At 35.3% G+C, this 22,635-nt stretch overlaps 1 protein-coding gene across 11 annotated transcripts in view; it reads left to right on the forward strand.

Moving 5' to 3' along the window:
* KIDINS220 (kinase D interacting substrate 220) overlaps window positions 1-22,635 on the forward strand; it is a gene marked incomplete at its 3' end in the record, with an annotated part of 101,941 nt that overhangs the window by 62,922 nt on the left and 16,384 nt on the right. For 4 of the 11 annotated variants that reach the window (XR_014018435.1, XM_081263855.1, XM_081263859.1 and 1 more), the window contains 5 exons: window positions 11,299-11,477; window positions 12,903-13,129; window positions 15,196-15,309; window positions 16,020-16,076; window positions 22,190-22,222. Coding sequence is in view for 10 of the 11 variants with exons in the window: in XM_081263855.1 (XP_081119981.1) it covers window positions 11,299-11,477; window positions 12,903-13,129; window positions 15,196-15,309; window positions 16,020-16,076; window positions 22,190-22,222 (610 nt within the window). The remainder of the gene's footprint in view (window positions 1-11,298; window positions 11,478-12,902; window positions 13,130-15,195; window positions 15,310-16,019; window positions 16,077-22,189; window positions 22,223-22,635) is intronic. The other 7 variants (XM_081263860.1, XM_081263861.1, XM_081263863.1 and 4 more) reach the window with 4 other exon arrangements.

Below are 22,635 nucleotides of genomic sequence, written 5' to 3' on the forward strand. Positions count from 1 at the left end.
CCAGCACTGAGAATCATGACCATAGGCAAATGAATCTAATCATGTGGTATAGTTTTAAAGTTTGCTAATAGCTTTTTCTCCTAAAATTAATTAATTCCTCCCTTCCTCCCTTGGTTACCCTTAGTGGAAACCTATGCTGGGCAGGTGCTCTACAACTGAGCTATGCCCCAGCTCTCTCCTAGAAATCTTTTGAATTAATATTTGGGCAGAGGGTGGATTTGAAAAAAAAAAGATTTTTAAAAACATCTTTTTATTAGTTTGTATTTAGATTTAAAAATATTAAATACTAATTTAAAAAAAATTATTCTTTTTAGTTATACATGACAGTAGAATGTATTTTGACATATCATACATACATGGAGTATAACTTCCTGTTCTTGCGGTTGTACATGATTTGGAGTTACACTGGTCATATATTCATATATGAACATAGGAAAGTGGTGTCTGATTCATTCTACTGTCTTTCCCATTCCTACCCCTCCCCCACCTATTGTGAGTCAGCATTCACACATCAGAGAGATCATTTAACCTTTGTTTTTTTGGGATTGGCTTATTTCCCTTAGCTTGATAGTCTCCAGTTCCATCCATTTACTGGCAAATGCCATATAAATACTAATATTTTAAGATACTTTGTGTAATTAAGGTTTTGCTTCAAATATTCATTAGTTGACTTTGCTTCAAATATTCATAGTTGACTTCTATTCTCTGTGCTTGTTATTCAGGGTTTTATTACAAAACATTTGTTTCCATATATATGATTAAGTGATGGATATCTTATCACCTGGTCTCAACATGCAGTATTATTAGTGTTGCCTCAAACAGCTAAAAAAATTTGATCTCATTTACTTACATCTGAGCATTTAAAAATTGATATCATACCATAGACTCTGGATACCAGAATCAGGCTGTGTTTTTTAATGACAAATACTATTTTCATATTGAATCACTTGTGAATTATTTTGCTTCTTTTTACTTAAATCATCTCTTACTCTAGATTTGAATTTTTGTTTTGTCATCTGAGTTGCTGTTACCTGATCACTTACATTTGTAACTGGGTAGGCATCATCCTGTAATGCACTTATTTTTATAGTTTTACCATCAGTGGAAACCTTTTTCCAAATGAAATCTTTTGTAGAATTTTATTAAGTAAAGCGGAATTAATATAAATCAATTTATTCAAATTATAACATTTTAAAACAAATGTAATTAGAAAAATGGGCTGCTCTGAAGGATATTATAAAATTGTTGTGATCCTACCTCAGTTTAAACACCTCTTTGTTTCTCTGGTTTGTTCTAACCTGGGAGAGTGAGCATCACCTGGAGGAGAGGCCATTGTGCTGCTCAGGTGTGCATGGACACGTGGTGCTTCTGCCACGGTGTGGTACTTAGCACCTAGCTAGGGCCTAGCCAGAGTGTCGCTGTGGAGAAAACTGGTGTGTGATAGCCTTCTCCTGAGTTTGCATACTGAACATTTTATTTATCCTTTAAATTGCATGCCTACTTGTTTCCCCCATTTGTATGAAAAAAGCAATTTTGGGCCCTAATGTTTTGGCCAAGTAGATTATCTTGGAAATATATACCCTTAGTGGAAAATAATGTTTTAAAATGTGAAGTTCTGGGCTGGGATTGTGGCTCAGTGGTAGAGCGCTTGCCTGATATGTATGAGGCACTGGGTTCGATTCTCAGCACCACGCATAAGTAAATGAATAAAATAAAGGTCTATCAACAACTAAAAAATATTAAAAAAATGTGAAGTTCTAGTAAGTAAAAGAATAATATTGTTAAGCTCTGTCAGTCGTTTCTGTGGCAACTTAGGTAAGCACCTTTAAGGTTTGCATTATTTAATTAGACCATCCTTAATTAAACAATGCGAAACACATTAAATACTTGCAAAAGCCTTTTTTAAAACCAGAAACGCACACACTTGAATTATTGTTGTGACTATTCTCTGTGCTTGTTTCCTAGTGTAGGTGCTGAATAGGATGCCTGTGAAATGCTGACTTCTTTGTGTAGGTTCTGGACAGTGAATACTAGAGAGAACACCTGTCGCTGTTCCCAGGGCTGTCTCTCGAGCGCCTAGCTGGCCGCTTCAAGTGTGCAGGTGCCTCTATGCTTTCTCTGCCAGCGAGGCTTTGCTTCTTTGATCTACTGAGCAGTGTTCACTCTGGATAGACTGTGTGGACAATTTCAGCTTTGGTTACTTTCTTACTTTTATTACTTTAGGTATAGTGAGGTGTCTATTTTCTGACCTCTAGGCTAATGTGTGAAAGGTGACTCATGGAATAGTTATCAAAGCATCTTTCCAAGGATCTTAGAGATGAGTAAAACTTACAGGTTGTAGCAAAGGCAGTGCTGAAAGGGAAATTTATTGCTGTTAATGCATACATTAAAAAAGAAGAGAGCAGGCTGGGGTGTAGCTCTGTGGTAGAGCACTTGGCCTGGCATACACAAGGCCCTGGCCTCAGTCCCCAACACCACCAAGAAAGGGAGGGAGGGAGGAAGGAAGGACGGAGAAAAAGAAAAGAGATCTTGCATTCATAGTCTAACTTTAAACCTTGCGGAATTAGAAAAAGAAAAGCAAGGGAGGAGGAAACTCAAGGGTGGTAGGAGGAAAGAAATAATAAAGGTTAAAACCGAGATGAATAAAGTGCAAAACAGAGTAACAGTAAAACAGTAAAAACAATGAAACCAAAAATTGTTTCTTTGAAAAGATAACAAATTTGATGAGTAATATGGAAGTCCAGGTTCGAAGCTCAATTTGGAGGCCAGGATGAGCAGAGGTGGCTCAAATAGCTGTTTCCGAGGATTGATGAGGACAACAGCTATTTGATGGTAGACTCTTCTCATGTATTTTATCCAGTCTGTTTGGAATTTAGGAAATGAGGGTTTTAATTTGAGGGTTAGATGAGTTGGAAAACCCACAATATTTATGCAATTATAGGCTGAAAAAGTCACCACCACTGTTCCTACTTTTTGGATTTATTATACACACACACACACACACACACACACACACACTTTTTTTTTTCTTTTTCTTTTTCTTCTTCTTCTTTAAGTTCCAAGATCCAAGTCTGGAATTTAAAAGGACAGAGCCATACTGGAGATGTTATTATCCAAACATAGATGCAGTTGTTTATATAGTAAACAGCTGTTACCAATACCAAACTGGCATTTCCAAATCAGAGTTGTTGCCATATCAGAAGGTGAAGAACTTCAAAGCCATCTTAGTGATATTTGCAAATAAGCAGAACATGGAACAGGCTGTAACTCTCCCTGAGATAGCACCTTCACTTGGGTTACCTGCTTTGAAGGGCTGAAAATGACAAATATTGCCAACTTTAGCAAGCAAAGTCACTAGCCTTTGTGAGGTGGTAGAATGATGAACTGAAACATTAAAGAGCAGATAGCAGTTCAGTTGCTGATCATCTGAAGTGATTGTGTCATGTATCATTTTGCAAACAGGTGTGCTTCACTTTACTAAATGTTAAAGTTATGTGATTGTCGACACATGCTAGGTGTAATGCATAATAAATGATAAGGATATGGTTGGAAAGATAAATCATCTTGATTGAACCAACTGATTATTTGTTTTGGTGATGTAGGTATTACTTCCTTGTTTTCTTATATTAAAATATATATATTTGTATGGAATTCTATTCCCATAGTTCTATTAAAGAATGCACTCTTCTTGGGAAAAACTTTTCTATTTTTGAATTAATGGCTGCAACTTATTTGTGTAAACACTAATAAATACCTTTTTTATTTTTTTTTTATTATTAGTTGTTCAAAACATTACAAAGCTCTTGACATATCATATTTCATACATTTGATTCAAGCAGATTATGAACTCCCATTTTTACCCCGTATACATATTGCAGATTCACATCGGTTCCACATCCACTTTTTTACATACTGCCATAACTAATAAATACCTTAACTCTTATTTTTACACCTAAAGTGAGTTAAACAAGATTGGTTTTAATTGAGTAGCCTAGGAACATAGTGTGGCTAATATAGTCTTTATTTGCTTACCTGAGCCCTTTTAGCTATTTTATTTAAAAGGATTTGGTTATAGGCATCAAGTTGAGATAATTATTTTGGTGGTTAATCTTGCTAACTTTATCTGTTATTATCATTTTATAGTACTTTATAGGTATCTAAAATATGTACATATGTTGACCCTGTGAGGTAGGTAGGACAGTTACTATTGCCTTCATCTTTTTTTTTTTTTTAAGAGAGAGTGAGGGGGGGGGAGAGAGAGAGAGAGAGAATTTTTAATATTTATTTTTTAGTTCTCGGCGGACACAACATCTTTGTTGGTATGTGGTGCTGAGGATCGAACCCGGGCCACACGCATGCCAGTCGAGCGTGCTACCGCTTGAGCCACATCCCCAGCCCATATTGCCTTCATCTTATGAATGTGGATCCGAGGTTCTGCAGATTGGCTTGCCTGAGATCACTTGCTGGAGGTAGAAGTAAGAGCCAAAATGAAACTTCTGGGTCAGTAGCTTGTCTCATAATGTATACCACATATTCCTGAAATTGCCAACACTCACATCACACACACACACAGCTTAACTCTTTTTTTAAAAATTATTATTATTATTATTATTTAGTTGTAATTGGACACATACCTTTATTTTATTTATTTTTATGTGGTGCTGAGGATCGAACACAGGGCCTTGCACTTGGTAGGCGAGTGCTCTACTGCTGAGCCACAACCCTAGCCCCACAGCCTAACTCTTAAATAAAATAATGCTAATCAAAGAAATCATAGCAAGTACATTCAAAATATGAATATCTGAACTTTTTTTACCACACTAGTAGAGATGCTCAATGATGTAGGCAGTAAAAACAATCCTAAGTGGTTTTGTTTGCTGAAATTTACAACACATTGAAGAAAAAAATTCACATTAGAGGAAATTTTTAAAAGTCTATTTTAAGAAAAAAATGTTGGCTTGGATATTGCTCAGTGGTAAACATTTGCCTAGCATGAATGTGAGTTCAATCCCTAGCTCGACGGGGGGGGGGGGGGGGGGGGGGGGGGGGGGGGGGGGGAGGAAGGGAAAAAGAAAATAAAGTTGGCAATCTCTTATTAGGCTGATGAAGAAAAAAAAGGGCAAGATAATAATTAAAGTTAGCACATGGGAGGAATAAATGAATTCTAGTTAGGGCAGAATGGTGGGAGGCAAAGGGCGGGGGCAGGGGATTACCAATGATGGTGGAATGTGATAAACATCATTATCCAAGTAAATGTATGAAGACACAAATTGGTGTTAACATATTTTATATACAACCAGAGATATGAAAATTGTGCTATATGTGTGTAATAAGAATTGTAATGCATTCCACTGTCATGTATTTTAAAAAAATCAATAAAAAATAATTAAAGTTAGCAATTGGGACATTACTGCCACCCTTAAGGAAATAAAAAGGATTACAAGAGATGCTCAGTTAATGCAGAAAAGGCATTTGACAACATCCAGTATGTTAATCAAAAATACTCAGGAGGGCTGGGGATGTGGCTCAAGCGATAGCGCGCTTGCCTGGCATGCGTGCGGCCCGGTTCAATCCTCAGCACCACATACAAAGATGTTGTGTCTGCCGAAAACTAAAAAATAAATATTAAAGAGTTCTCTCTCTCTCTCTCTCTCTCTCTCTCTCAAAAAAAAAAAAATTTAAAAAAATACTCAGGAAACTAGTAATAGAACGAGACTTTTCATAAAGAGCATTTATGAAAAGCACAGTGGTGAAAAACTTATAGCTGGGCTGGGGATATAGCTCAGTTGGTAAAGTGTTTGGGTTGCCCTGGGTTTAAACCCCAGCACCACACACCACACCCACTCCAAACACATACAAAACCAAAACCAAAAAAAAAAAAAAACAAAAAACAAAAAAAAAAACCAAACCACCTGATAGCTCATCCCTGAAAACAGGAACAAGACAAGGATGCCAGCTGTGTGTGGACTGAACGTTTGTGTCACACCAGAACTCATTTGTGAAGCCCTAACCTCAATGTGTGGTGTTTGGAGTTGGGCCTTTGGGCAGCAATTAGGTTTTGGTGAGGTTAGTGGGGTGGAAAGCTCCTGATGGGATTTGTGCTCTTACTAAAAAGACACCAAGAGAGCCACATTCATCTATGTGAAGACACAGCAAGAGGAGAGACTTAGTTCTTTGCAAACCAAGAAGAGGCCCACATCAAAACTGGGCCATTTGGCATCCTAATCTCAGACTTCCCAGTTCTCCAGAACTGTGAGAAATGTCTGCTGTTTGAGACACCTGTGTGGTATTCTGTAGTAACAGCCTGAACTCATTAAGATACCCTCTCTTCATCCACTGTATGCAACATTGTACTAAAGTTCTATCCAGAGCAATTAGATAGGAAAAATAAATGAGAGGATTCCTATCAGCTTGGATAGGAAGTAGTAAAACCGTTTCTAATCATAGATGACGTAATGCTATCCAAAGGAAATCCCATAAGAACTAATAAATTCAGCAAAATGTACAGAGTACAGATCAATACAAAAAACAATTGTATTTCTGTTCACTTGCAGTGAACAATCTGAAAGAGAATTTCTATTTATAATAACATCTTAAAAAATAAAGTGCCTAGGAATAAATTTAACCCAGGAGGGGCTGGGGTTGTGGCTCAGCAGCAGAGCGCTCACCTCATACATGAGGGGTCCTGGGTTCGATCCTTACCACCACATAAAAATAAATAAACGAAATAAAGGTATTGTGTCCAACTACAACTAAAAATAAATAAATATTTAAAAAAATTTAACCCAGGAGATTAAAGACATATACCCCAAAAACTAGAAAGCAATACTAAAGGGCTGGCGGTGCTCAGTGGTAGAGCATTTGCCTATCACGCACAAGGTCCTGAGTTTGATCCTTGGAACCACATGCACACAAAATCACTAAAATTAAAGAAGACCTAGGTAAATAGGAAGACATTCTATGTTTATGAATAGGAAAACTAAATGATAGAATGTCAGTACTACCCAAAGTAATTTACAGATTCAACACAATCTCTATCAGACTTCCAGTAGCCTTTTTTGCAGAAATGAAAAGCTGATACTTAAATTCATATGGAGCTGCAAGGTATAACTCAAATAACTGAAAGAGTCTTGAAAAAGAACAAAACTGTAAGGCTCACACTTCCCAGTTTCAAACTCATTTCCAAGCTGTAATAATCAAAACACTGTCACTGGAGAGACATAGAGACCAAATGGAACTGAGAGTCCGGAAATAAACCCAAACATCTATGGCCAATCAAGTTTTGACAAATGACAAGAGTGTCACTTCCTTCATTAGAAAGAATGTCTCTTCAACAAATGGTGCTGGCACAATTAAATTTCCACACATAAGAAGAAATGAAATTGAACCCTCAACTCACACTATGTGCAAAAATTAACTCAAAATGGATCAACCTGCACTTTCCCAAGCACAAGGCTATGTCAGTATCAGAAAAGATACAAGTGAAAATCATTTCATTCTGAAAGAATAGAATTCTTTAAGAAGAACATATTTTTTTGTGCGTAATTTATTTACTCTTCCAATATTTATTGAACAACAGTGTTGTGACAGTTTTCATACCATGGTGAACAAACCAAACTTGTTCCCAGCTTTGATAGAACTTATAGTTTGGAGAAGGATATGGACATTAAGAAGATAATTCTACTAGTGAATGTTCAGTTCCAGTTGTGATATGTAATATGCAGGAAATATATGTGCTCTGGGCCTGTAGTAGAGGAGTATGTGCTGCTCTCAGAAGACCAACCTGATGAGGGGCAAGTTTTGCTGATATACAGGATATACAGGGTATTAACTGGGTGAAAATGGGGGTGGGTGGGGGGTGGATAGTTAGCTCCTGAGGAGTCTAGGGGTTTTGGTTGTATTTCCAGAGATAGCAGTAGTCATCCAAGTGAATTTCATGTTCCTGTTTATTCCTGACCCTTCAACTATAGTGCTCAGTGGCTGTTTTCTATCTGTGTGTTCCATCCGTCTCCCAGAATCTCCATTATTTATGGCATAGAGGGTATTGAATAAGTGGGCAATCCATGGTAGAAGGTATTTGAGAGTCTACTAGAAATTAAATTTGTTTCAAGGTCATAAAATTCTAAGGCATTTAAGAATTTTTAAAGAAAAATTGGCTGGGGTTTAGCTCCTGGTGGACTGCTTGCCCAGAAGTGTGAGGCTCTGGGTTTGGTTCCTAAGCACACACACACACACAAAAATAGAGATTAAAAAATTTATCTTAAATTTTAACTTCCTTTTAACTAATGACGTTACTAGGCAGTTTTCTTCAGAAAAAGTATGATAAACAATACCTTCTTCATAAATTATGCTCTAAGAACCTACTTATATTTTTCAAATAGAATTTTTTTCCACATATTTTAATCTTCATTTTGGATGGAAGTGATCTGAATGGTTTATGTAAATTCTGCAAGAAATTAATAAGGACTTCTACAAATCACTGTCATTTGTAATTAAAATGCTTTAACTTACATTGATGTTGGCATTAACAAGTGCTGCTCCATTGGTGGCATAGAAAGAAATTGCATTTAAACTTACCAGGAGCTCATTGATGCCCAAGTTTTTAAATGCTTTCTGTGGGCTGTTTAACTGCTGGCAACTGTAGTTCACATGATTCATAATAATGGAAATTTAAATTTATTTTTAATTGAAAAGTGAAGTTACTTAAATTCTTTAAATGTTAACCTTTAGAAAAACATCTAAAAAATAAAGGCCCATATGATTTTGATGGCCCTCTGCCAAAAGATTATAATTTACATAAATATCTCTTTTAGCTGAAGAGTTTAATGCATTGAGCTCAGAAGGTTAGAAGAGAGACTTCAATCTGGAACCCGGCAGTAGTAGCTGGCTTGTGAGCAGTACCATTGTTCATGGCATTGAGAACACTGTTCGCTTTCAGGCCTAAACAGCGCTGGCATTTAAATGCAGTTAATTTGTTTCATGTGACTTGTCAGCTGTGTGTTTTTATCTAAATCTTTCTAGTCCTAGTCTCTCCCCCCACCCACCCCCTGTGGGTTAAACTTCTGAAATAAGTGAACTACCTTTTAACTATTTACGTTCTGGTATACTTTGGTCACTTTTGCAAATGATGCTTCTGCAGTCAATCTTTGGGTTTTCCATCCACTTTAAGTTTATCTAATAATCAGTTTGAATGCCATTTTACTTTATTAAAAGTAATCCCATTTCAGAAAACTTTTTCTGTTTCATGCAGGTATGTATGTCTACAGAAGGACTTCTTGAAATTCATTAAGACAGAATTACTGTCTTTATTTTCTCAGCAGCACCCTATTCTTTCGTTTGCTAATTTTGTTCTCTAGATTTTTCCTTAAATGACTTTTAATATTTGGCTTCTTTCCGAGTACTGGGTCTGAGTGGTAATGTGCTGATTCCAAAGAAATAGTATAACTGTTACAATTATTTAAGGAAGATTCCCATTTCATTTTTGAAGGGAATGAAGATCTTTTTTAAAAAACTTTTTTAGTTGTAGATTGTCACAATACCTTTAATTTATGTATTTATTTTTATGTGGTGCCTAAGATCGAACCCAGTGCCTCACATGCTTAGGCAAACACCCTACCATTGAGCCACAACCCCAGCCTGGGCATGAAAACCTTACTGCTCCTCTGAAATTGTACTCATTTAATACAGCCTAGCAGTTCATATTCTTGATTGGGAAATGAGTATCTTTGAAGATAGTGCCAGTGATTTTGAAACAGTTTTTTGAGGTACAATTGATACATGGCAAACTGCCATTTTATAATTGCAGTTTCAAAATTCAGTGGTGAAGCACTCCTGGGTTTAATCCCCAGTTCTGCAAAAACAAACAAATAAATAGTATAGTTTTACTAGCTTAATATTTTTATTTATTCACAAAATCACCATCATCCGTCAGGAAAGTGGACAAATCCATCATTTCTAGAAGTTTCCTACTGGTACTTTGTAATCCCTTTCTGTCACCCACCTGCCTCCCTCATCCCCAACTTCACAAGGACCTTGACCTGCTTGCTATGGATTGGTTTATACTTGCTACTTTAATATAAATGAAAACAAACAACTATGCATTCTTTATTGGCTGGATTCTTTTACTCAGCATCATTTAATGAGATTTACCCATGCTGTTGTGTGTATCGATGGTTCACTCCTTTTTATTGCTGGGATGTGTTCTGTTGTATGAATATACCATCGTTTATCCATTCTCCCATTGGTGAATGTTGGGGATGTTTCCAGTTCTCCTCATCCACCTTTCTGTCTCAGCCCCTCTCTCCTTTTTTTTTTTTTTTTCATCTCTGTCTCTCTGGTGCATTTTCCAGTGTAGCCTCAGATCAGCCTGCTGCCTGGCATCTGCTGGGTGGACCCTGCAGAGTTATCTGTTTGTCACCATTTGAACCTACAAAAGCAACGTTTCACGCAGTTTGATGTAGAATGTGTAATAAGTATTTTTAATGAACAAGTGTTACTTGTTTTACTTTCAAGAATCTCTATCTCATACAACATTGTTTACTTTCTGTGTGAACTCAACTCTCCACAAACTTCTACTTAATAAAAGACTAATACATTTTATTAACAGTTACTGTGTCTGATTGATAAATGTGTTTTTTTCCCAGTTCACTTTTCTGTATTTCTCTCATATTAATGCTTATATAGTAAGCATATATACTTTTACAATAGAAAATAAAATCATCTTTTTGTTTAAGAAAAACCTGTGCTAACATTTTTCCAGTTTGTCTAATTTATTTAAAAGTTCTTTGTTTGGGGGCTGGAGTGTGTAGTTCAATGCTTGAGCACTTGCCTAGTATGCACAGGGTCCTGGGTTCAATTCCTAGTACTAGGGGGGAAAAAGAAAAAAAAATTCTGCAAAGCGAAGAACAGTGATTGTCTATTTAAAAATCATGAGTTTCAGAGCCACGACTCCCTCTCCTGTGTCAGAGGCCTATGTCCTCATCTGTACACCAATAACTTATTTTGTCATCCCTGAGAGGTAGCCACTAGTGTGTGGCATACCTGGCTCATGTGTTACTGTTCTACCTGTGTTTCCCTGTCAAGTCTGCCTTTGGCTAAAGACAACATGGTTCTGACCTCAGTCATTGTTACCTTAGTAATTTTGTAACTATACCACTTTTTGGGTTTCTTTAAAAAACAATTTTAAATAAGAACAAGTGTGTAATGTGTTAGTTGTATAAGTAACAAGTTTTTAATTTGTACAGTATTTGTTTCTTATAATGACATTAATGAAAATTTTCATTTATTTCTTATTTGAAGAATATCAAAGAATATTCCAACAACTAAAGATGTTGAACCACTGCTTGAAATTGATGGAGATATAAGAAATTTCGAAGTATTTTTGTCTTCAAGGACCCCAGTTCTTGTGGCTCGAGATGTAAAGACATTTCTGCCTTGCACTGTAAACTTAGATCCCAAATTACGGGAGATTATTGCAGGTGGGTGTTGATACTACATTTAATTTTTCTTCCCTAAGGTCCTCAGATGTTTCCCTGTTTCTATGTTGCCATATAAGTTTCTTTTGCTTCATGAAAAAACAAGAAATTTGAACCAAGCATCACACAGGAGAATTACTGCCATTAAGGACTAGGAGTCTTATTCTTTTGGGAATGTTAAGAAAATGTTTCAACTTACTTTATTATAATCTCCTCCCCAAATTCTTACTTTGGAACTTTGGAATCAGATTTTTATTCACATATGGTTGTGACATTTAGATGTGAATCCATTATCATTTCCTGTCACCAGTCTTCTGTTCCTAAAAGGGCTCTCTCCAGAAGATTAAGGAAATCTTTCTATTACTTTTAAGTTTCTAACTTAAATTTGTATACTTGAGGATCATAACATTAAGATTTTGAAATAGAAGAAGTTCTTGGGGTACCACTGTGTACATATACACATATATACCACAACTTTATTGAAACACACTTTCTGCTCTGCTGGCTTATCCTTGAGTATTCCAGGAATTAAATTAGTACGCTATGTAAGGAAGTAAGCCAGATACAGAAAGACAAACACTGCTTGGTCCCACACATGTGTAATCTGGAGAACTGTTTTCATAGAGAAGTAGAGTCAACAGTGCTTACCAGAGCCTGGGAGGATAAGGAGAAAGGGACTGGAAGAGATGTGGTGAGTACGAAGGTACAGCGAAGTAGGAAGAATAAGTTCTGACTTTGATCACACAGTAGCAGGGTGCCTATAGTTAACCATAACTTAATATTTATTTCAAAATACCTAGAAGAGGAGATTTTGTATGGTCTTACCACAGAGATATGATGAATGTTTGAGGTGTGATGGATATGCTAATATCCCACACAATAGATACATGTATTAGAGTAGCATAGTGTACCCCATAAATGTGTACATTTATTATGTGGCAATTAAAAATAAACTACTACTGCAATTTTTATAGGTATTAGTCATAAGCCTGATGTAAAATGTGTGTTTGGGTCTATGGAATCTTTTGTTTGGACAGGGTTGATTCTACAAACCTGTAGTCTTATTTAACTTTGTGTTGATACTAGATGAATCTGGGTTATTACAGTTGGTAATACTTCATGCATTATAAAAATTGTTAACATATCTTAAAAAATCTTTAAAAAGAAGAATTAGCAGGCTTGATAACTTAAGAACAGAATCCATATGTTGGTGACTTTTCAAATGGTGAAAAACTTTTTATAAACATTAATTGAGCTTTTTTAACTGAAAGATCAGTACGACATTCAAGATTTCTATTTCCTGTTGGAATCCCTGACAAGAGTGATATAGCCATGTTTCTGTCTAGTAAAGAAAGCTGGAATGGTGATTGGACTAATAACTACTACCCTGTTTTCTTTGGCTTTCTGGAATATGGTGGAATCTTTCAGATGTCCGTGCTGCGAGAGAGCAGATCAATATAGGAGGACTTGCATACCCTCCACTTCCACTACATGAAGCTCCTCCTCGGGCACCCTCTGGCTACAGTCAGCCCCCATCTGTCTGCTCTTCCTCTACTTCCTTCAACGGGCCATTTGCAGGTGGGGTGGTATCACCACAACCTCACAGCAGCTATTACAGCGGCATGACGGGCCCTCAGCATCCCTTCTACAACAGGGTAAGGACACAGTGGTATCTTTGCTTTTAAGAATTTGTTTCAGGAAAATCTCAGGACTTTTCTTCTTGTGGATTCTATTATTGTTTTGAAACTGTACATTGGCTTTAAAATAGGAAACTGAGGTTTAAATGTAAAATATATGTTTTTAAAAATCAGCAGAACTTTGGAGTTTAGCATATTACAGATCTCAAAAGAGTCTGAATATTAGAGATGCTTTTTATTTATTTTCTTGATAAGAAAGTGTATACTACAGCAGTGACTATTCTGTGCTCTAAAGGAATGTATTTCTTTTTGTTTATAAACAAATGTTCCTTTGGTATATCTTGTATAATTCATTCTAGCATTTACAACAATGATAAACTTAAATTCCTATAGTAGTTTGTTATACCTCTACTTACTAAGATTTATACCTTTGAAATGTGAGATAATAATGGGAAAATACTGTTTGTAAGACTCAGGTGTAATCGCCAATTAATACCACTATAGCCTGTTTTTAGTTTTATTTCAAATTGTCTTATATACTTAATATAAATATGCAATTTTTAAATGAGAAGATGAGAGTATAATTAATTATCAATGGTGTTAAAATACTGTGAGGTTTAGTGGGCTCAGCCTACAGCTTATCTATTCTCATGTTAATGACATTAAACACTAATATTTCCTACCAGAAAATGGAGCATGAACCATAGAATTATGTTTCCTGGACTGTACTCTAAGATCCATCGCAATTCCTTATTTTTGTTATCTTCCTATTTTGTCGAATTCAAGAAAATATAGGGGCTAGTATTCACAGACTTCAACTGCCTAGCTAAATAAATGTAATAGGAGCTAAGAAGAAAGAGAAGTTTAAAATAAATGTGGCAAAAAAGGACTTTCAGAATTTAAATTAAATTTTCAATTTTTAAAAACTGTTGGCCATATTAGTAATTAGGTATTCTGTTCATAAAGAATTAGGTATTCTTTATGAACAGAATACCTAATTACCCTAGGAATGTTATTTCTTTTTTCATATGGACAAAGAGACAAAGGTAGAACAATAGCATTTTATAGTGTATTTTTCCTTGTAAAATTTAACATGTAATAGGCAATGTCAAATGCAGATTTTTAATCACATTCTTAAAATTGGCTATAATTTTACAGAAACTCATTCAATTAATACCATTTGAAGTTTTGAGACCAAGAAGTTTATTTTAAAAAATTATCAGATCATTTAGGCCAATTTCTTATATTTACTAACTTAAACAATAACAATAATATGATAATGCTTTAATAATATTATTTTTAAAACATTTAATTTTCTTTTTAGGTTTAGTAGTTATTGTTATAGTTATTTGAGGTTTTTAATCTCAAAGTTAAAAACAGAATAATTCTCTTAAACCATCAGAGGTAAAGAAGGTGGGAGAAGATGCTATATTAGTGTAACATCCGAGTGAATTGTAGTTTTGCCCAGATAATCTGATATGTGAAGCTGATTAAAAGTAAATGCTGTAGTTCTGGGTTTCATGTAAACAGGATTCTCCACCTATTTTTAAGAAATATAATTTCTTATTTAGAAATAGAGCACACTCCAGGATGGTTAGGATATAAGGAAGCTCCAGGAACTTGGAGTGATGCTATTCCTGAATTTCATACTGGAGTGTTCTCATATGATCCAGACTTTTCTGGGTCTTATTTGAGCTAATCTTTTTTTTTTTTTTTTTTGTAAGTAATAGTATTCTAATAAGATACCAGTCTGCTTTTTAAAAAGACATTGACTTAATATATGTAATCACTTTGAACTTGTCACTTGACAAGTCTGTACACGTTAAACATGTCGAAACTGTAAGGTACAAAAATTCAGTTGCTTTCTTTAAAAACGCTTATAATTAAATGAATAATATAAAATGTAAAAAATGTCTTAAATTTTGGTTTTATATCTTACAGAATATGAGGGAGGCATTTTTGTTCTTTTGTCACTTGCACTAAAAGTTTTGGAGTTGTGTTTGGTTAGTTTCATTTGATAACTCTCATTACACTTTTATTTCTATAATTGTTCATGCCCTTTTTTGTTACATGTTTTTCCATAGCCATTCTTTGCCCCATACCTTTACACGCCAAGGTATTACCCTGGCAGTTCCCACCATCTCATCTCACGTCCATCAGTAAAAACGAATTTGCCCAGAGATCAGAACAATGGCCTAGTAAGTATGTAAAAGGGTAACTAAAATATTAATCTCATAATAAACATAGATAGCACTATAAATTGGGTTTTTTTCCTTTCCAGAGTAAAAGAGTGCAACTTATTTTATAAATAGTTTTAAGAAATGTAAGATATTACTAACACAAAATGTATTTTGTTTTTGTTTCTGGTAAAATCTGTAGAAGGAAAATGACTAGCAATCTCAGTGATTAATGTTAAGTTTTTTACAACCAGAGATTTCTGGCTTGTAAACTAATGTTTGTTACCAAAAATTTTAAAACTAAATCTTTACCTCTAATAATTTCTAATATTTTTTGAAGGCTATACATATGTGATATCTGCATAATTATGTATTAGCACCATGAAAAACATAGATTCAGGCAATGAAAACATTTCAGTCTAATGTCACAAACTAAACAGGATAAGGAGAAATTGCTCAAAGGTACTATTGAATCTAATGAATCCAAAACAAAATACATTTTTGCCTAATATATTAGGAGTTCCTGATGATAAACTAGTTTAAGTAACAAGTAAAAACAAACTCCCTGTTAATATAATTTAAATTAAATTTTAAAATGTCATGAAGGGAAAATCTAGTCATAGAAATGATTCAATGTTGTATGTATTATTATTTTAACATCATGTTCATTCATCAGAGTCTGGCTTATCTCTGCACCGTTTCACCCATGCTTTCCTGTTTTATGTTGTTAGGAAGTTATCAAGGAGGATGCTGCTGAGGGGCTTCCTTCACCCACAGACTCCTCGAGGGTAATGGAGTAGTCTTGTGGTGTGGAACCTAGCATCTCATTGCTTCTGCAGCAGTAATGACATCTTAATCGCCACGGCAGCAGTTCACTAACTCTGCATTTGTGTGATGGCAGCTAGTGCAGAATAGCTGAATACTAATAATTACAGCTCATGAATTAATTCAAAAGCTGATATTTACCCTTTTCTTCCTCCTGCTTTTCCCTTTTATCACTGGCATGGGATGAGGATTTTTATTCTCCCATAAGTTTTTCCCAGCAGCCATCAGAAGCATTCAGGTGTTGGTTTCTTAGTGTTGAACTCTGTTTTTACCTTTGATTGTTTTTATGAAGAATATAGCTGGTAATGCACATGTAGAAGAGTTTTGAAAATATCTAAAATCACCTTTGAGACTATAAGAAGACATGAACCAGATAGTATGCACCTAAAATGCATATTCTCAATGTGGGCATCCATAGGTAATAGAGTCTCTTAACCTGTGTGTCCACAGGTAGTCTTAAGTCTTTGTGCAGTACTAATTTTCTTTCTGTTTATTAAAATAAAATTTCCAGACAAATGCACAGCTGGTTCAGGATGTAAAGGAAGTTACTCAAACCTCCCCTTAAGGCAGGTTCTTACTAACAAGCAAAAACTTTGTAGAGGAAATAACTTTTATTGTTTTATTTACAGAATATATTATCCCAAGTAAATATGATCAATTTAATCTAAAACTATGCTGAAATGTGACATAGTACTTTGAGTCAGAGGGTGAAATATTGCATCCTAATGTTATCAGCAATTTTTGACTTAAAGCATGCATTTGGGTAGGCAATAGTTTTTTAAACTTTATTTTCCTTTGAGTTTATGTCAGTAAGAGAGAAGAAGAACCATTTTGTTTGCTTTTAGGGGTTGACGATTCTTAAGTCATTAACATTTCAGCTCAAGTGTTTGAGTAACTTCAATTATCCCCAAATGATAGATGTAGCAAACCATAATAGTTCTCTTTGGATGCTTAGGGAATCTTAAATCCATGGATCATCACTGCTGTATGCAAGAGTGGGTTTTTGTTTTGTACGAGAGCCTTTAATACAGAGTTTCATGCATGCAGTGCAATTCTCTGAGCTAAAATTCCTCAGCAATTTTTTGATGAAAATAAGTGACTGTGAAGAATTTGATAGACTTAATGGCACAGATATGCTGAAACAGTAGCTATTACCATGCCAAAAAGTATAGGGGCACACTGGTAATCAGAAGTGTCAGTAGAAAAGGAGCATTAGGCAAAATTAAAATGAGTTTTTGGGAAGGTAAAATAATACAGTATCTAAGACATGGTTAGAAGCCCAGTAACAAAGTGTAAAGGTACTCTGCCTGTATTTAGTGCCTTTGTTTAGTAAAATAACCAAACTATTTGTTGTTTTTATAATAGTAAAAGATAGTTTTGTAACTGACATAGTCGGATTAGGTACTTACCACGCTTTCTTTGCTTTTAAGAAATTAACAATGACAATAACGTGTAAAATGTGTTTTGTAAAAAAAACTCGTAAAAAGTAGACATGTAGTTCAAAGGTATATTGAAAACAGTGGTGGAAATGTGAAGAACTTGTATGTGGGAACATTGTTGGGGACCAAAAGGCTTCTCAGTGCAAAAATATTTAGTCCTTCTGCTCCTAAGGCTTTCCAGTTCTGTCTTAGGCAACAGTATGGACACCATGTCCACATGGTCAGCTATCCCCAGCATGTGCTATTGATGGGGGAGGGCTGCTCACAGACCAAAAAGTATTAGCCGGCTCTGGTCTTTTCAAATAGAGGTAGACCCATCTTTTTTTTTTTTTTTTTTTAACCACAAAGAGTTTCTGATAAGCCATTATAAAGCATATTCTTATGAAAACAATTGGGTTTTCTCATATGACATAGTTTAGATTATACCTTGTGAAGCCTAGCCAAGGACTTAAATGTAGACATATGCAAGTGTTTCTCAAAGGTGAGGATTTCAAATATACGCTTCCATGCTTGCTATATTTTTCCTAGAATTTTATGACTGAGAAAAATTAAGTGCCAAATCTTGAAAAAATGGGGAAAATATTAGACCTAAGGTATGCTCTCCAGAATATTAGAGCTGAAAAGAACCAGTTATTTTCACCTTTTAGGCAGAGAAGCCTTTTTTAGAAATGAAGTCTCATCAGAACTCTAGTTCATAAAATCAGGGAGAGCAGACTTCTGGCCCCACCTGTACTTGCCTTTCCTCCTGAGGTTTCCTCAGGGACAGCTAATAACCTGAAGTCAAGGGTAAATGACTCCATCACAGTTGAACCCTGTGAGGCTCAGCTAGAGGTACAGGAGGGGAGTACCAGATTAAGGGCCAGAATGAGCATGTCCCATGTCCCAGCCTGTTGTTCTCCAGCACCCTGCTGCCTGCTTTGCCCCTATTTCTGTTGTGGGTGAAGAAGGGCTTTGGTCTTTGAGTTAAATAGATGCTGATGATGAACTCTTAGCCTTGGACAAGTTTATTCACCTCTCTGATTCTCAACTTTTTTAATCTAGAAAAAGCCCACCTTCCTCTTAGGTCTCAGTTAAGAGTTACTCAGCTTTAGCATACTTTTAAGTACATTATTATTATTACAACTACTCCAAAGCCAAACTCCACAGAGCTTTAAAGACTCAGAACTAAAAAGTTTCAGATTAAATAACCTTTGTCTCAGTAGTGGGAGCAGTGTACAAATAACTCCAGTCAATCTAGGTACACTCAAGACAGTTTACTTGTTATTACTTCTTAGACTCAAAAGATGTAATTTGGTTTGTGTTCTTAGAATTTAGAAGAATTTCTAGGTTTTTTTTTTTAATACTTAGTCATGCATCACTTAATGAGAGCAGTTTGCTCTGAATATTGCAGTAATAGGCAATTTTGTTGTAGTGTAAAACAGCCTAGAATGTACTTATACAAACTAGAACAGCTATGACATCACCAGATGGTACAACATCATGGGATCAACCAATAATATGAGGTCCCATGTTGACTGAAATGTTACACATGTATGACTGTACTTTAAAATTTTGAAAGCTTTTCAGGGAAATTTTACTTGGTGTGTTTAGCCTCTTTAGTGCAGTTTTCACTGATAATTACAGTTGACTCTGAACAACACAGATTTGGACTATGTGGGTCCATTTATGTGCTCATTGGGATTTGCAACACTTTGAAAAACCTTTACAAACTGTAATCTAGAAATATTGAAAAATTAAGAAAATATGGTGTATCATGAATACATAAAGTATGCATAGATAAGTCTATTTTATCATTTACTTCCACAAAATATATACAAATCTATTATAGTTAAAATTTATTCAAACTTATGCATACCAAGACTATCCATGGTGCATTTACAATGAGAGAAATATAAAAAAAAGACGCAGTATAAAATCATAACTACGTAAAATTAACCGTAATACTTACTGCAATAATTTTGTAGCAATCTCCTGTTGCTCTTGTCAGGAGCTCAAGTGTTGGGACACTCTGCTTAAAATACTGTGGGATGCTGGCCAGCTTGGTGTGAGCAGTTGTCTGTCCAGTCAGCTGCTTACCAAGGTGACTGGACAGACACAAGGTGCTCATGTATGTATGTAATCCATACAGCAACCAAAATGTATTAATCAGCCGTCATTGGTAAGCCTCCAGTCAACAGCAGGCTATTGGCGGTTAAGTTTTGGGGGAGTCAGAAATTCTCTGAATTTTTGACGGTGTGTGGAGTCAGTGTCCTTAATCCCCTTATTGCTCAAGGGTCAGCTGTAGTGGCACTGAGATCATTTTGTGACAGCTTAGGAAGGCTGGGTTGGGCCAGGTCTCTCTCCCATTCCCCCATGGCAGTGACTTAGAGTTTGCTGCTCCTGTGGTAACAGCATTTCACTGACAAACATTTTTCAAAGGAAGGAATAACATGGCATTTTTTATCCTTTTACCCTTCCCTGACTCACGGAGCCTGGAGTACCGCAGTGCCTGTGTGGTCATTCATTGTTCAGCACACATTAATTGAGCATGCAAGGCACTGCCAGCCAGGGTACAGCAGGTAACACAACTGCTAGAAGTCCTGCCCTCTACGGCTGGCTGAGGCCTTGAAGGCCCCCAAGGGAGTTAGCAATATTAAGAAGTCATTCTTTCTTGCCTTCTTGACATTTTGAGACATCTTTAGATCACTTTATGCCTTGTTGAAAAAGCATGACAATAAATAGCACCAAATTTAAACATAAAGAACTTCAGAATTACAAATGCAGCTTTAATACAATAACACAGCTTCCACTGTGCTCTTACATGCAGAGATTGAAGAAAACTATTGTTTAATAAAGGCATTAAAAATGAAGGTCTTGATTTTCATTAAACAGGATCCATTTCATGGAGTGACCAAGTAAAAAAAGATGGGGCTCACTTGTAGACAATTCATATTTCCACCACTGGCTTAGAACTTACATCCTGTTTTCAAAGTATGTGTCCAAATCAAGATGTCTCTCATTGTTCAGGAGAAGACTTGGATAAGAAAGTTAAAGATGCTGTGAGTAAGGAGTTGGGACAATAGGTTTTACTTAGACCAGGTGCTCTGGACAGGGGTCCTGGGAGCTGGTGGCAAAACCAACATGGGCATCATTCACACTTTTAGAAACGAGTTTTCATTTGAATAATTTCAGTTCATTTTTTCCTTTATTAAAGTGTAGCAAAAAGTATATTTACTTCCTGCTTCAAAGTCTTTCCTGTCAGATTTCAATTAAGAAACCTTTTTCCTAAACAATTGATAAACTTCAATTAAATTCACCAGAAATATTACAGTAATGTTACCATTTATAGCTGAGAGTACATGTAAAAGTTTAAAAAATAACAAATCATATTCATTGTAATTGTGTAGTACCTGTGTTTTAAAAAATATTTCCCTTGGAATGTACTAAACTTTATCTGTCAACTTTGACAAGATTATTATTTCTCAGTTACTTTGGAGAGTACATTTTCCAACTAAGTTAAGAGTAGCATTCTCTTGTGATTTGAGTATGTTATAGTGAAGCATAATTTCATTAGCACTCCTTTTATGACATTTTTGCAAATATCCATAGATAGTCACTTTTTGAAATTTTATTTATAATCAGCTTGATAATATAAATGTAAAAATGGGATTCTCATGATGAGTTCCAGATATTATGTTAAAAGAAAGACATCTGACATTAGACCAGCAGAACTCCTGACTGTTGTTTTACTAAAGTGATGTTGTAAATGAAAAATATTGTCATCATCTTTAGACTGTTTTAAACATACCAAGAGTACTTTCCACCAATTAAATACATATAGAAAAAATTAACAGCAGTTGTTATTTGCTTTGAATTAGAATTTTAAAAAATTCATGTATCTAATACTATGTTAATCATAGTATGTGGGTTCTCTCCATCACATTTGTGATTTCTTGGACTGTGAGACTCTTAAGGCCTTTCTTTTGATATGGTGTTATAGGTCATCTGTTATGATCTACATACCCAATGAAACAAACCTCCATTTAAAAGTGTTTCTCTGACAATTAACTACAATGCAGCTAGATATTTGTTTTGGGTTTTCTTTTGGCAATTAAAAATTACTTTTTAGTATATTTTAATCATACACAATAAAGGATTTCATTGTGGCATATTCTTATATGCATATAACATGGTTTGATCTTATCCACATGATATTTCATTTTATAAGTTAATCATATAATAAGCTAAATAAGCCCTTTTATTAAATGTTTTTAATTTCTAAGCTTATATATAGGAGGAATATTGACTTTTTATAGCAGATTTAATTTCCCAGTTTTCTTTTTGACTATATGGTACATGATTAATAATAGAAAATATGAATTTTAAATAGAAAAATAATAGAAAATAGAAAAAAAATTTTGAGAAATTTTATAACTTTAAAATTACCAAGTGCATGTTGATGAAAATAAGTGTGTGTGGGTACGCGCGCACACATGTGCGCGCATGTATGCATCATCTGCTCTGTGATGCTGTCGGGGTGGTTTGTTCAAAGTGAAGGGGAAATATGAGGCATGCCAAGGGTGCTGCCTGGGTTCACAGTGCTTGTGGTTGTGATGTTGTCCTCGTGTCCTTCACTCTGTTTTATTCCTTCCTTAAAGCCGAGTGACTCTGGGTTTAACAGACAGAGACAGGTACAGCAACTCTGAGTGAGCTCTCCTTCTCTCCTTACTAGACTATTAAAAGCAGTCACTGGCCTCTTCATGCTTGGCTGTTAACAAACCTCTGCTTGTTTTGGTACCTCGGATGTATTTTAACAGTTGCTTTCAGCCTTTGCATGGCATTCATTTCTGCCTAATCAATTTTAAGCTCATTTAATAAATTTACCAAAGCTGGTAACATTTCAGAGTACAATTTTAATCTACTTACAATATAAAATGAAACATTTACCCAAAAATAATTTTAATATTTTGTTGCTTATTTATACCTGGAGAAATTCTAATTTGTTCACATTTTGAAGTTTATATTTAACAGTTTAAATTAACATTTGCTACATTGCACTTTACAATTTAGAAAATTTTAAAAAATATTTTGTATAGTTGTAGAT

Source organism: Spermophilus citellus (genome assembly GCF_964194105.1).
Source record: "Spermophilus citellus genome assembly, chromosome: 13".
NCBI classification, from domain to species: domain Eukaryota; kingdom Metazoa; phylum Chordata; class Mammalia; order Rodentia; family Sciuridae; genus Spermophilus; species Spermophilus citellus.